Source organism: Phasianus colchicus, chromosome 40, assembly GCF_987193195.1.
Source record: "Phasianus colchicus chromosome 40, bPhaCol1.hap1.1, whole genome shotgun sequence".
NCBI lineage: Eukaryota > Metazoa > Chordata > Aves > Galliformes > Phasianidae > Phasianus > Phasianus colchicus.
In genome coordinates, this window is record NC_143475.1 from 1312939 (window position 1) to 1328865 (window position 15927).

The following is a 15927-nucleotide window of genomic DNA, read 5'->3' on the forward strand; positions in this document are numbered from 1 at the left end:
CATTTTTGGGGTCATTTTTGCCTTTTTTGGGGTCATTTTTGCCATTTTTGGGGCCATTTTGGAGTCATTTTTGGTGACATTTTTGGGGCCATTTTGGCCATTTTTGGTGGCCATTTTGGGGCCATTTTTGCCATTTTGGGGCCATTTTGGGGCCATTTTCAGCCATTTTTTCCCCTTTAAAGTCATTTGGGGGCCGTTTCGTTTCATTTTGGGGCCATTTTGGGGCCCTTTTTCCCATTTTTGGGGCATTTTGGGGCATTTTGGCACTGACTGATGTGCAGATGGCGCCGCACTCGCTGCAGGCAGCGCTGCCTGTAGTGGCTCTGAGCTGCGTGGAGCCTCGAGGTCACATCCAGGAACTGCTGCAGGAGGACCCCGTGCTGCAAAAAACCCAAAAGCCCAAGAAATTAACCCAAAATCCCAACGAACGGCCCCAAAATCCCAAGAAACAGCCACGAAATCCCACCAAACGAGCTCAAAATCTCAATAAATGGCCACAAAATCCCAATAAATGACCCATAATCCCAATAAACGGCCACGAAATCCCAATAAACGACCCCAAAATCCCAATAAATGACCCCAAATACCAATAAATGGCCCCAAAATCCCAATAAATGGCCACGAAATCCCACCAAACGGCCCCAAAATCCCAATAAATGACACCAAATCCCAATAAACGGTCATGAAATCCCACCAAATGGCCACAAAATCCCAATAAATGGCCCCACAAATCCAACATATGGCCACGAAATCCCACCAAACGACCCCAAAATCCCAATAAATGACCCCAAATGCCACTAAACGGCCATGAAATCCCAACAAATGGCCACGAAATCCCAATAAATGGCCCCAAAATCCCAATAAATGGCTACAAAATCCCAATAAACAGCCACGAAATCCCAATAAATGATCCAAAATCCCACTAAACGGCCCCAAAATCCCACTAAACAGCCATGAAATCCCAAAAAATGACCCAAAATCCCACTAAACGGCCCCAAAATCCCATCAAATGGCCCCAAAATCCCAAGAAACAGCCACGAAATCCCACCAAACGAGCTCAAAATCTCAATAAATAGCCACAAAATCCCAATAAACAGCCACGAAATCCCATCAAATGGCCACGAAATCCCACCAAACAACCCCAAAATCCCAATAAGTGATCCAAAATCCCACTAAACGGCCCCAAAATCCCAATAAACAGCCACAAAATCCCAAAAAATGACCCAAAATCCCACTTAACGGCCCCAAAATCCCACTAAACAGCTACGAAATCCAATAAACAACCCCAAAATCCCAATAAATGGCCCAAAATCCCACTAAACGGCCCCAAAATCCCAATAAATGGCCACAAAATCCCACCAAACGAGCCCAAAATCTCAATAAATGGCCACAAAATCCCAATAAACGGCCACGAAATCCCATCAAATGGCCACAAAATCCCACTAAACGGCCCCAAAATCCCAATAAATGGCCACAAAATCCCACCAAACGAGCCCAAAATCTCAATAAATGGCCACAAAATCCCACTAAATGGCCCAAAATCCCAATAAACAGCCACGAAATCCCAATAAATGACCCAAAATCCCACTAAAAGGCCCCAAAATCCCAATAAACAGCCCCAAAATCCCAAAAAATGACCCAAAATCCCACTAAACGGCCCCAAAATCCCACTAAATGGCCCCAAAATCCCAAGAAACAGCCACGAAATCCCAAAAAATAACCCAAAATCCCACTAAACGGCCCCAAAATCCCACTAAACAGCTACGAAATCCAATAAACAACCCCAAAATCCCAATAAATGGCCCCAAATCCCACTAAACGGCCCCAAAATCCCAATAAATGGCCACAAAATCCCACCAAACGAGCCCAAAATCTCAATAAAGGGCCACAAAATCCCAATAAATGACCCATAATCGCAATAAACAGCCACGAAATCCCAATAAACGACCCCAAAATCCCAATAAATGATCCAAAATCCCACTAAACGGCCCCAAAATCCCAATAAACAGCCACGAAATCCCAATAAATGACCCAAAATCCCAATAAATGGCCCCAAAATCCCACTAAACGGCCCCAAAATCCCAATAAACAGCCACGAAATCCCAATAAATGACCCAAAATCCCAATAAATGGCCCCAAAATCCCACTAAACGGCCACAAAATCTCCCCAAATGACCCCAAAAGCAAAATAAATGACCCCAAATCCCACTAAACAGCCACGAAATCCCGTCAAATGGCCACGAAATCCCACCAAACGACCCCAAAATCCCAATAAATGATCCAAAATCCCAATAAATGGCCCCAAAATCCCAAGAAACAGCCACGAAATCCCAAAAAATAACCCAAAATCCCACTAAACAGCCCCAAAATCCCACTAAACAGCCACGAAATCCCAATAAATGACCCAAAATCCCAATAAACGGCCCCAAAATCCCATCAAATGGCCCCAAAATCCCAAGAAACAGCCACGAAATCCCACCAAACGAGCTCAAAATCTCAATAAAGGGCCACAAAATCCCAATAAACGGCCACGAAATCCCATCAAATGGCCACGAAATCCCACCAAACAACCCCAAAATCCCAATAAATGATCCATAATCCCACTAAACGGCCCCAAAATCCCAATAAACAGCCACAAAATCCCAAAAAATGACCCAAAATCCCACTAAACGGCCCCAAAATCCCATCAAATGGCCCCAAAATCCCAAGAAACAGCCACGAAATCCCAAAAAATGACCCAAAATCCCACTAAACGGCCATGAAATCCCACTAAACAGCTACGAAATCCCAATAAACAACCCCAAAATCCCAATAAACGGCCCCAAAACCCCACTAAACAGCCACGAAATCCCACTAAATGACCCCAAAAGTCCCCAAAAAGGCCCTTTTTCACCCCAAAATCCCCATCAACCCCAAATCTCCTCTTTCTCCCCAAAAATCCCCTTTTTCACCCCAAAATCCCCCTCAGAATCCCCCAAAAACACCAAAAATCCCACAAAAAAGCCCCCAAAAGCCCCAAAATGCCCCCAATTCACACAGCCCCAAAAATACCCTTTTTCACCCCAAATCCCCCTCAGAATGCCTGAAAAACACCAAAAATCCCACAAAAAAAGCCCCACAAAGACCCAAAATGGCCCCAAAAGCCCCAAAAATCCCATTTTTCACCCCAAAATCCCCCTCAGAATCCCCCAAAAACACCAAAAATCCCACAAAAAAGCCCCAGAAAGACCCAAAATCCCACAAAAAAGTCCAAAAAAGACCCAAAATCCCACAAAAAAGCCCCCAAAAACACCAAAAATCCCACAAAAAAGCCCCAGAAAGCCCCAAAATGCCCAAGATTCACACAGCCCCAAAAATCCCCTTTTTCACCCCAAATCCCCATCAACCCCAAATCTCCTCTTTCTCCCCAAAAATCCCCAAAAATCCCATTTTCACCCCAAAATCCCTCCCAATGTCCTCCAAAATGCCCAAAAATCCCCCCAAAAAGCCCCAAAATGCCCCAAAGTGGCCCCAAAAGCCCAAAAATCCCCTTTTTCACCCCAAAATCCCCCTCAGAATCCCCCAAAAACACCAAAAATCCCACAAAAAAAGCCCCACAAAGACCCAAAATGGCCCCAAAAGCCCCAAAAATCCCCTTTTTCACCCCAAAATCCCCTCTCAGAATCCCCCAAAAACACCAAAAATCCCACAAAAAAGCCCCAAAATGACCAAAAATCCCACAAAAAAGCCCCAAAATGCCCCAAATTCACACAGCCCCCAAAATCCCCTATTTCACCCCAAATCCCCACCGACCCCAAATCTCCTCTTTCTCCCCAAAAATCCCATTTTTCACCCCAAAATCCCCCTCAGAATCCCCCAAAAACACCAAAAATCCCACAAAAAAGCCCCAAAATGACCAAAAATCCCACAAAAAAGCCCCCAAAAGCCCCAAAATGCCCCAAATTCACACAGCCCCAAAAATCCCATTTTTCACCCCAAATCCCCACCGACCCCAAATCTCCTCTTTCTCCCCAAAAATCCCATTTTTCACCCCAAAATCCCCCTCAGAATCCCCAAAAAAGCACCAAAAATCCCCCCAAAAAGCCCCCAAAAACACCAAAAATCCCACAAAAAAAGCCCCAAAAAGCCCCAAAATGCCCCAAATTCACACAGCCCCAAAAATCCCCTATTTCACCCCAAATCCCCAACGACCCCAAATCTCCTCTTTCTCCCCAAAAATCCCATTTTTCACCCCAAAATCCCCCTCAGAATCCCCCCAAACACCAAAAATCCCACAAAAAGCCCCAAAATGAGCCAAAGTCCCACAAAAAAGCCCCCAAAAGACCCAAAATGGCCCAAATTCACACAGCCCCAAAAATCCCATTTTTCACCCCAAATCCCCACCGACCCCAAATCTCCTCTTTCTCCCCAAAAATCCCATTTTCACCCCCAAATCCCCCTAAAATCCTCCAAAATGCCCAAAAATCCCACAAATAAAGCCCCCAAATGCCCCAAAATGCCCCAAGTTCACACAGTCCCCAAAATCCCCTTTTTCACCCCAAAATCCCCGACCCCAAAACGGCCCCAATAGCCCCCAAAATCCCCTTTTTCACCCCCAAAATCCCCCCTCAGAATCCCCCCAAAACACCAAAAATCCCACAAAAAGCCCCAAAATGAGCCAAAGTCCCACAAAAAAGCCCCAAAAAGACCCAAAATCACACAGCCCCAAAAATCCCTTTTTTCACCCCAAATCCCCACCGACCCCAAATCTCCTCTTTCTCCCCCAAAACTCCCCAAAAATCCCATTTTCACCCCAAAATCCCCCCTAAAATCCTCCAAAATGCCCAAAAATCCCCCCAAAAAGCCCCAAAATGCCCCAAAGTGGCCCCAAAAGCCCAAAAATCCCATTTTCACCCCAAAATCCACCTCAGAATCCCCCAAAAACACCAAAAATCCCACAAAAAAGCCCCAAAATGGCCCCCAAATGCCCCAAATGTCCCTTTTTCACCCCAAATCCCCACCGACCCCAAATCTGCTCTTTCTCCCCAAAAATCCCATTTTTCACCCCAAAATCCCCCTCAGAATCGCCCAAAAACACCAAAAATCCCACAAAAAAGCCCCAAAATGACCAAAAATCCCACAAAAAAAGCCCCCAAAAGCCCCAAAATGCCCCAAATTCACACAGCCCCAAAAATCCCCTATTTCACCCCAAATCCCCACCGACCCCAAATCTCCTCTTTCTCCCCAAAAATCCCATTTTTCACCCCAAAATCCCCCTCAGAATCCCCCCAAACACCAAAAATCCCACAAAAAGCCCCAAAATGAGCCAAAGTCCCACAAAAAAGCCCCCAAAAGACCCAAAATGGCCCAAATTCACACAGCCCCAAAAATCCCATTTTTCACCCCAAATCCCCACCGACCCCAAATCTCCTCTTTCTCCCCAAAAATCCCATTTTCACCCCCAAATCCCCCTAAAATCCTCCAAAATGCCCAAAAATCCCACAAATAAAGCCCCCAAATGCCCCAAAATGCCCCAAGTTCACACAGTCCCCAAAATCCCCTTTTTCACCCCAAAATCCCCGACCCCAAAACGGCCCCAATAGCCCCCAAAATCCCCTTTTTCACCCCCAAAATCCCCCCTCAGAATCCCCCCAAAACACCAAAAATCCCACAAAAAGCCCCAAAATGAGCCAAAGTCCCACAAAAAAGCCCCAAAAAGACCCAAAATCACACAGCCCCAAAAATCCCTTTTTTCACCCCAAATCCCCACCGACCCCAAATCTCCTCTTTCTCCCCCAAAACTCCCCAAAAATCCCATTTTCACCCCAAAATCCCCCCTAAAATCCTCCAAAATGCCCAAAAATCCCCCCAAAAAGCCCCAAAATGCCCCAAAGTGGCCCCAAAAGCCCAAAAATCCCATTTTCACCCCAAAATCCACCTCAGAATCCCCCAAAAACACCAAAAATCCCACAAAAAAGCCCCAAAATGGCCCCCAAATGCCCCAAATGTCCCTTTTTCACCCCAAATCCCCACCGACCCCAAATCTGCTCTTTCTCCCCAAAAATCCCATTTTTCACCCCAAAATCCCCCTCAGAATCGCCCAAAAACACCAAAAATCCCACAAAAAAGCCCCAAAATGACCAAAAATCCCACAAAAAAAGCCCCCAAAAGCCCCAAAATGCCCCAAATTCACACAGCCCCAAAAATCCCCTATTTCACCCCAAATCCCCACCGACCCCAAATCTCCTCTTTCTCCCCAAAAATCCCATTTTTCACCCCAAAATCCCCCTCAGAATCCCCCCAAACACCAAAAATCCCACAAAAAGCCCCAAAATGAGCCAAAGTCCCACAAAAAAGCCCCCAAAAGACCCAAAATGGCCCAAATTCACACAGCCCCAAAAATCCCATTTTTCACCCCAAATCCCCACCGACCCCAAATCTCCTCTTTCTCCCCAAAAATCCCATTTTCACCCCCAAATCCCCCTAAAATCCTCCAAAATGCCCAAAAATCCCACAAATAAAGCCCCCAAATGCCCCAAAATGCCCCAAGTTCACACAGTCCCCAAAATCCCCTTTTTCACCCCAAAATCCCCGACCCCAAAACGGCCCCAATAGCCCCCAAAATCCCCTTTTTCACCCCCAAAATCCCCCCTCAGAATCCCCCCAAAACACCAAAAATCCCACAAAAAGCCCCAAAATGAGCCAAAGTCCCACAAAAAAGCCCCAAAAAGACCCAAAATCACACAGCCCCAAAAATCCCTTTTTTCACCCCAAATCCCCACCGACCCCAAATCTCCTCTTTCTCCCCCAAAACTCCCCAAAAATCCCATTTTCACCCCAAAATCCCCCCTAAAATCCTCCAAAATGCCCAAAAATCCCCCCAAAAAGCCCCAAAATGCCCCAAAGTGGCCCCAAAAGCCCAAAAATCCCATTTTCACCCCAAAATCCACCTCAGAATCCCCCAAAAACACCAAAAATCCCACAAAAAAAGCCCCAAAATGGCCCCAAAATGCCCCAAATGTCCCTTTTTCACCTCAAATCACCACTGACCCCAAATCTGCTCTTTCTCCCCAAAAATCCCATTTTTCACCCCAAAATCCCCCTCAGAATCCCCCAAAAACACCAAAAATCCCACAAAAAAGCCCCAAAATGACCAAAAATCCCACAAAAAAAGCCCCCAAAAGCCCCAAAATGCCCCAAATTCACACAGCCCCAAAAATCCCCTTTTTCACCCCAAATCCCCACCGACCCCAAATCTCCTCTTTCTCCCCAAAAATCCCATTTTTCACCCCAAAATCCCCCTCAGAATCGCCCAAAACACCAAAAATCCCACAAAAAAGCCCCCAAAAACACCAAAAATCCCCCCAAAAAGCCCCAAAATGCCCCAAATTCAGCCCCCAAAAATCCCATTTTCACCCCAAAATCCCCCTAAAATCCCCCAAAACCCCCCAAAATCCCACAAAAAAGCCCCAAAATGACCAAAAATCCCACAAAAAAGCCCCCAAAAGCCCCAAAATGCCCCAAATTCACACAGCCCCAAAAATCCCCTTTTTCACCCCAAATCCCCGCCGACCCCAAATCTCCTCTTTCTCCCCCAAAACTCCCCAAAAATCCCATTTTCACCCCAAAATCCCCCCTAAAATCCTCCAAAATGCCCAAAAATCCCCCCAAAAAGCCCCAAAATGCCCCAAAGTGGCCCCAAAAGCCCAAAAATCCCATTTTCACCCCAAAATCCCCCTCAGAATCCCCCCAAAACACCAAAAATCCCTCAAAAAAGCCCCAAAAACACCAAAAATCCCACAAAAAAGCCCCAAAAAGCCCCCAAACGCCCCAAATTCACACAGCCCCAAAAATCCCATTTTCACCCCAAAATCCCTCTCAGAATCCCCCCAAAACACCAAAAAGCCCAGAAAAAAGCCCCAAAATGCCCAAAACTCACACAGCCCCCAAAATCCCCTTTTTCACCCCAAATCCCCACCAACCCCAAAATGGCCCCAAAAGCCCCAAAAATCCCATTTTCACCCCAAAATCCCCCTCAGAATCCCCCAAAAACACCAAAAATCCCACAAAAAAGCCCCAAAATGGCCCCAAAATGCCCCAAATGTCCCTTTTTCACCCCAAATCCCCACCGACCCCAAATCTGCTCTTTCTCCCCAAAAATCCCATTTTTCACCCCAAAATCCCCCTCAGAATCCCCCCAAAACACCAAAAATCCCACAAAAAGCCCCAAAATGAGCCATAGTCCCACAAAAAAGCCCCAAAAAGACCCAAAATCACACAGCCCCAAAAATCCCTTTTTTCACCCCAAATCCCCACCGACCCGAAATCTCCTCTTTCTCCCCAAAAACCCCCAAAAATCCCATTTTCACCCCAAAATCCCTCCTAATATCCTCCAAAATGACCAAAAATCCCCCCAAAAAGCCCCAAAATGCCCCAAAGTGGCCCCAAAAGCCCAAAAATTCCATTTTCACCCCAAAATCCCCCTCAGAATCCCCCAAAAACACCCACAAAAAAGCCCCAAAATGGCCCCAAAATGCCCCAAATGTCCCTTTTTCACCCCAAATCCCCACCGACCCCAAATCTGTTCTTTCTCCCCAAAAATCCCCTTTTTCACCCCAAAATCCCCCTCAGAATCGCCCAAAAACACCAAAAATCCCACAAAAAAGCCCCAAAATGACCAAAAATCCCACAAAAAAGCCCCCAAAAGCCCCAAAATGCCCCAAATTCACACAGCCCCAAAAATCCCCTTTTTCACCCCAAATCCCCGCCGACCCCAAATCTCCTCTTTCTCCCCAAAAATCCCATTTTTCACCCCAAAATCCCCCTCAGAATCGCCCAAAACACCAAAAATCCCACAAAAAAACCCCAAAAAACACCAAAAATCCCCCCAAAAAGCCCCAAAATGCCCCAAATTCAGCCCCCAAAAATCCCATTTTCACCCCAAAATCCCCCTAAAATCCCCCCAAAACCCCCAAAAATCCCACAAAAAAGCCCCAGAAAGACCCAAAATCCCACAAAAAAGCCCCAAAAAACACCAAAAATCCCCCCAAAAAGCCCCAAAAAAGCCCCAAAATGGCCCCAAAAGCCCCCAAAATCCCCTTTTTCACCCCAAATCCCCACCGACCCCAAATCTCCTCTTTCTCCCCCAAAATCCCATTTTTCACCCCAAAATCCCCCTCAGAATCCCCAAAAAAGCCCCCAAAATCCCACAAAAAAGCCCCAAAAAACACCAAAAATCCCCCCAAAAAGCCCCCAAAAGCCCCAAAACGGCCCCAAAAGCCCCAAAAATCCCCTTTTTCACCCCAAAAAAAGGCACCTGCGTGCGCCTGACGCGGGCGCTGATGGAGCTGAAGTTTTCCTGGTCCTCCGGGCCGGGATCCAGGGCTGCGATTTGGGGTGAAATCCGGAGATTTTGGGGTATTTGGGGTTGGGGGGGGAGAAATGAAGGTTTTTTGTTTGTTTGTTTGGGGAGGGGGGGAAAATGGGGGAATTTGGGGGGAAATGAGGGGAAATTGGGGGGAAATGGGGGGAAATTGGGGGGAAATGGGGGATTTGGGGGGAAAATGGGGGTTTTGGGGGGAAATGAGGGGAAATTGGGGGGAAATTGGTGGTTTTGGGGGGAAACTGGGGGAAAATGGAGGTTTTTTGGGGGGGGAATTGGGGGTTTTGGGGGGAAATGGGGGAAAATGGGGGGGAAATGGGGGAAAATGGGGGGAAATTGGGGGTTTTGGGGGGAAATGAGGGGAATTTTGGGGGAAAATGGGGGATTTTGGGGGGAAATTGGGGGAAAATGGGGGGAAATTGGGGGATTTGGGGGGGAAAGGGGGAAATTTAGGGGGAAATCGGGGAATTTGGGGGGAAATGAGGGGAAATTGGGGGGAAAATGGGGGAAAATGGGGGATTTTGGGGGGAAATGGGGGAAAATGGGGGGGAAATGAGGGGTTTTGGGGGGAAATTGGGGGTTTTGGGGGGAAGTGAGGGGAATTTTTGGGGAAAATGGGGGATTTTGGGGGGAAATTGGGGGTTTTGGGGGGAAATTCGGGGTTTTGGAGGGGAAAGGGGGAAATTTAGGGGGAAATTGGGGAATTTGGGGGGAAATGAGGGGAAAATGGGGGGAAAATGGGGGAAAATGGGGGATTTTGGGGGGAAACGGGGGGAATTTGGGGGAAATTGGGGGTTTTGGGGGGAAATAGGGGGAATTTGGGGGGAAATTGGAGGTTTTGGGGGGAAACTGGGGGTTTTGGGGGGGAAAGGGGGAAATTTAGGGGGAAATTGGGGAATTTGGGGGGAAATGAGGGGAAATGAGGGGGAAAATGGGGGGAAAATGGGGGATTTTGGGGGGAAATGGGGGCAATTTGGGGGGATTTTGGGGGGGAAATGGGGGAAAATGGAGGGGAAATGAGGGGTTGTGGGGCGAAATTGGGGGCAATTTGGGGGGAAATGGGGGATTTTGGGGGGAAATGGGGGTAATTTGGGGGGAAAATGGGGGATTTTGGGGGGAAATGGGGGGAATTTGCGGGGAATTGGGGGTTTTGGGGGGAAATGGGGGAAAATGGGGGGGAAATGAGGGGTTTTGGGGGGAAATTGGGGGCAATTTGGGGGGAAAATGCGGGATTTTGGGGGGAAATGGGGGGAATTTGGGGGGAAAATGGGGGGAAATGGGGGAAAATGGGGGGGAAATGAGGGGTTTTGGGGGGAAATTGGGGGCAATTTGGGGGGAAATGGGGGATTTTGGGGGGAAATGGGGGGAATTTGGGGGGAAACTGGGGGTTTTGGGGGGGAAAGGGGGAAATTTAGGGGGAAACTGGGGAATTTGGGGGGAAATGAGGGGAAATTGGGGGGGAAATGGGGGGAAAATGGGGGAAAATGGGGGATTTTGGGGGGAAATGGGGGAAAATGGGGGGAAATGAGGGGTTTTGGGGGGAAATTGGGGGCAATTTGGGGGGAAAATGGGGGATTTTGGGGGGAAATGGGGGGAATTTGGGGGGAAACTGGGTGTTTTGGGGGGGAAAGGGGGAAAATGGGGGGGGAAATGGGGAATTTGGGGGGGAAATGAGGGGAAATTGGGGGGAAAACGGGGGATTTTGGGGGGGAAATGGGGGAAAATGGGGGGGGAAATGAGGGGTTTTGGGGGGAATTTGGGGGGAAAATGGGGGATTTTGGGGGGAAATGGGGGGAATTTGGGGGGAAATTTGGGGTTTTGGGGGGAAAACGGGCGAAAATGCGGGATTTTGGGGGGGGAATGAGGGATTTTGGGGGCATTTGGGGGGGAATTGGGGGATTTGGGGGGGAAATGGGGGTTTAGGGGGGAAATTGGGGGAAAATGGAGGTTTTTTGGGGGGGAATTGGGGGTTTTGGGGGGAAAATGGGGGAAAATGGGGGGGAAATGAGGGGTTTTGGGGGGAAATTGGGGGCAATTTGGGGGAAAAATGGGGGGAAATGGGGGGGAAATGGGGGGAATTTGGGGGGAAAATGGGGATTTGGGGGGAAATTGGGGGTTTTGGGGGGAAATTGGGGGAAAATGGAGGATTTGGGGGGGGGATTTGGGGTTTTGGGGGAAAATGGGGGAAAATGGGGGGGAAATGAGGGGTTTGGGGGTGAAATTGGGGGCAATTTGGGGGAAAAATGGGGGATTTTGGGGGGAAATGGGGGGAATTTGGGGGGAAATGGGGGAATTTGGGGGGAAACTCGGGGGTTATGGGGGGAAAGGGGGAAATTTAGGGGGAAATTGGGGAATTTGGGGGGAAATGAGGGGAAATTGGGGGGAAAATGGGGGAAAATGGGGGATTTTGGGGGGGAAATGGGGGAAAATGGGGGGGAAATGAGGGGTCTTGGGGGGAAATTGGGGGCAATTTGGGGGGAAAATGGGGGATTTTGGGGGGAAATGGGGGGAATTTGGGGGGAAATTGGGGGTTTTGGGGGGAAAACGGGGGAAATGGAGGATTTTGGGGGGGGATTGGGGGTTTTGGGGGGAAAATGGGGGATTTTGGGGGGAAATGGGGGAAAATGGGGGGGAAATGAGGGATTTTGGGGGCATTTGGGGGGGAATTGGGGGATTTGGGGGAAATGGGGGGAATTTGGGGGGAAATTGGGGGTTTTGGCGGGAAATTGGGGGAAAACGGAGGTTTTTTGGGGGAAATAGGGGGTTTTGGGGGGAAATGGGGGAAAATGGGGGGAAATGAGGGGTTTTGGGGGGAAATTGGGGGGGAAATGGGGGATTTTGGGGGAAAAAGGGGGGAATTTGGGGGGAAATTGGGGGTTTGGGGGGAAATGGGGGGAATTTGGGGGAAAATTGGGGGTTTTGGGGGGAATTTGGGGGGAAAATGAGGGATTTTGGGGGGAAATGGGATTTTGGGGGGAAATGGGAATTTGGGGGGGAAATGGGGGAAATTGGGGATTTGGGGGTGGATTTGGGGGATTCTGCGATGCTATAATGGGATTTTTTGATCCTATAGGGTTTCTTGGAGGGGAAAAATGGGATTTTGGAGGGGAAATGGGGGATTTGGGGGTGGATTTGGGGGATTCTGCGATGCTATAATGGGATTTTTTGATCCTATAGGGTTTCTTGGTGGGGAAAAATGGGATTTTGGAGGGGAAATGGGGGATTTGGGGGTGGATTTGGGGGATTTTGCGATGCTATAATGGGATTTTTTGATCCTATATGGTTTCTTGGAGGGGAAAAGGGATTTTGGAGAGGAAATGGAGGATTTGGGGGTGGATTTGGGGGATTTTAGGAATCCTATAATGGGATTTTTTGGACTTGTGGGGTTTCTTGGAAGGGAAAAGGGATTTTGGGGGGGAAATGGGGGATTTTGGGATGCTATAATGGGATTATTTGGACTTGTGGGGTTTCTTGGAGGAGAAAAAATGGGATTTTGGAGGGGAAATGGGGGATTTGGGGGTGGATTTGGGGGATTTTGCGATGCTATAATGGGATTTTTTGGACTTGTGGGGTTTCTTGGAGGAGAAAAAATGGGATTTTGGAGGGGAAATGGGGGATTTGGGGGTGGATTTGGGGGATTCTGCGATGCTATAATGGGATTTTTTGATCCTATAGGGTTTCTTGGTGGGGAAAAATGGGATTTTGGAGGGGAAATGGGGGATTTGGGGGTGGATTTGGGGGATTTTGCGATGCTATAATGGGATTTTTTGATCCTATATGGTTTCTTGGAGGGGAAAAGGGATTTTGGAGAGGAAATGGAGGATTTGGGGGTGGATTTGGGGGATTTTAGGAATCCTATAATGGGATTTTTTGGACTTGTGGGGTTTCTTGGAGGGGAAAAGGGATTTTGGGGGGGGAAATAGGGGATTTTGCGATGCTATAATGGGATTTTTTGATCCTATAGGGTTTCTTGGTGGGGAAAAATGGGATTTTGAGGGGGAAATGGGGGATTTTGGGGGTGGATTTGGGGGATTTTACGATGCTATAATGGGATTTTTTGATCCTATAGGGTTTCTTGGAGGGGAAAAATGGGATTTTGGAGGGGAAACGGAGGATTTGGGGGTGGATTTGGGGGATTTTAGGAATCCTAAAATGGGATTTTTTGGACTTGTGGGGTTTCTTGGAGGGGAAAAGGGATTTTTGGGGGGGGAAATGGGGGATTTGGGGATGCTATAATGGGATTATTTGGACTTGTGGGGTTTCTTGGAGGAGAAAAAATGGGATTTTGGAGGGGAAATGGGGGATTTGGGGGTGGATTTGGGGGATTTTGCGATGCTATAATGGGATTTTTTGATCCTATAGGGTTTCTTGGTGGGGAAAAATGGGATTTTGGAGGGGAAATGGGGGATTTGGGGGTGGATTTGGGGGATTTTGCGATGCTATAATGGGATTTTTTGATCCTATATGGTTTCTTGGAGGGGAAAAGGGATTTTGGAGAGGAAATGGAGGATTTGGGGGTGGATTTGGGGGATTTTAGGAATCCTATAATGGGATTTTTTGGACTTGTGGGGTTTCTTGGAGGGGAAAAGGGATTTTGGGGGGGGAAATAGGGGATTTTGCGATGCTATAATGGGATTTTTTGATCCTATAGGGTTTCTTGGTGGGGAAAAATGGGATTTTGAGGGGGAAATGGGGGATTTTGGGGGTGGATTTGGGGGATTTTACGATGCTATAATGGGATTTTTTGATCCTATAGGGTTTCTTGGAGGGGAAAAGGGATTTTGGAGAGGAAATGGAGGATTTGGGGGTGGATTTGGGGGATTTTAGGAATCCTATAATGGGATTTTTTGGACTTGTGGGGTTTCCTGGGGGGAAAAAATGGGATTTTGGAGGGGAAATGGGGGATTTGGGGGTGGATTTGGGGGATTTTGCGATGCTATAATGGGATTTTTTGATCCTATAGGGTTTCTTGGAGGGGAAAAAGCGGATTTTGAGGGGGAAATGGGGGATTTTGGGGCGGATTTGGGGGATTTTGGGGTCCCACCTTGGAGGTGGCTGCGGGTCTGGTTGGTGAGCTGCTGCAGCTCCTCCTGCTGGGCCTGCAGAGCGCGCTTCTGCTCTGATGGGGGAAAGGGCTGACGTGGGGGCTGCCCCATAGAAACCCCACAGAAAACCCATAGAAACCCCATAGAGCCCCATAGGAACCCATAGAGATCTATAGAGATCCATAAAGCCCCATAAAAACCCCATAGAGAACCATAGAGATGCATAGAAACCCCATAGAAATCCATAGAGATCCATAGAGATGCATAGAAACCCCATGGAAACCCCATAGAAACCCCATAGAGCCCCATAGGAACCCATAGAGATCCATAGAGATCCATGCAACCCCATGGAAACCCCACAGAAATCCATAGAGATCCATAGAGCCCCATAGAAACCCCACGGAAACCCCATAGAGCCCCATAGGAACCCCATAAAGATTCATAGAGATCCATAGAGGCCCATGGAAACCCCATGGAAACCCCATAGGAACCCATAGAGATCCATAGAGCCCCATAGAAACCCCATAAAACCCCATAGAAACCCCACAGACCCCATAGAAACCCATAGAGATCCATAGAGATGCATAGAAACCCCATGGAAACCCCATAGAAACCCCACGGAAACCCCATAGAGCCCCATAGGAACCCATAGAGATCTATAGAGATCCATAAAGCCCCATAAAAACCCCATAGAGAACCATAGAGATGCATAGAAACCCCATAGAGATCCATAGAGCCCCATAAAAACCCCATGGAAACCCCATAGAAACCCCATAGAGCCCTGGAGGAACCCATAGAGATCCGTAGAGATGCATAGAAACCCCATGGAAACCCCATAGAAACCCCACGGAAACCCCATAGAGCCCCATAGGAACCCATAGAGATCTATAGACATCCATAAAGCCCCATAAAAACCACATAGAGATCCATAGAGAAGCATAAAAACCCCATAGAGATCCATAGAGATGCATAGAAACCCCATAGAGATCCATAGAGCTCCATAGAAACCCCATGGAAACCCCATAGAGCCCCATAGAAACCCCATAGAGATCCATAGAGATCCATAGAGCTCCATAGAAACACCATGAAAACCCCATAGAAACCTCATAGAAACCCCATATAGTCCCATAGGAACCCATAGAGATCCATAGAGCTCCATAGAGGCCCATAGAAACCCCATGGAAACCCCATGGAAAACCCATAGGAACCCATAGAGATCCATAAAAACCCCACAGAGATCCATAGAGATGCATAGAAACCCCATAGAGATCCATAAAAACCCTATAGAGATCCATAGAGATCCATACAACCCCATAAAAACCCCATAGAGCCCCATAGGAACCCCATAGAGATCCATAGAGCCCCATAGAAACCCCATAGACATCCATAGAGCTCCATAGAAACCCCATGGAAACCCCATAGAAACCTCATAGAAAAACATAGAGATCCATAAAAACCCCATAGAGATCCATAGAGATGCATAGAAACCCCATAGAGATCCATAGAGCTCCATAGAAACCC

At 47.9% G+C, this 15927-nt stretch overlaps 1 protein-coding gene across 1 annotated transcript in view; it reads right to left on the reverse strand.

The window, feature by feature from the left end:
* Window positions 1-15927, reverse strand: part of STX4 (syntaxin 4) — a 38517-nt gene that overhangs the window by 17948 nt on the left and 4642 nt on the right. Inside the window, exons 4-6 of the mRNA XM_090130311.1 lie at window positions 14406-14480; window positions 9296-9363; window positions 272-380 (exon numbers count right to left, since the gene is read on the reverse strand). Of these exons, the coding sequence (XP_089986437.1) occupies window positions 272-380; window positions 9296-9363; window positions 14406-14480 (252 nt within the window). The remainder of the gene's footprint in view (window positions 1-271; window positions 381-9295; window positions 9364-14405; window positions 14481-15927) is intronic.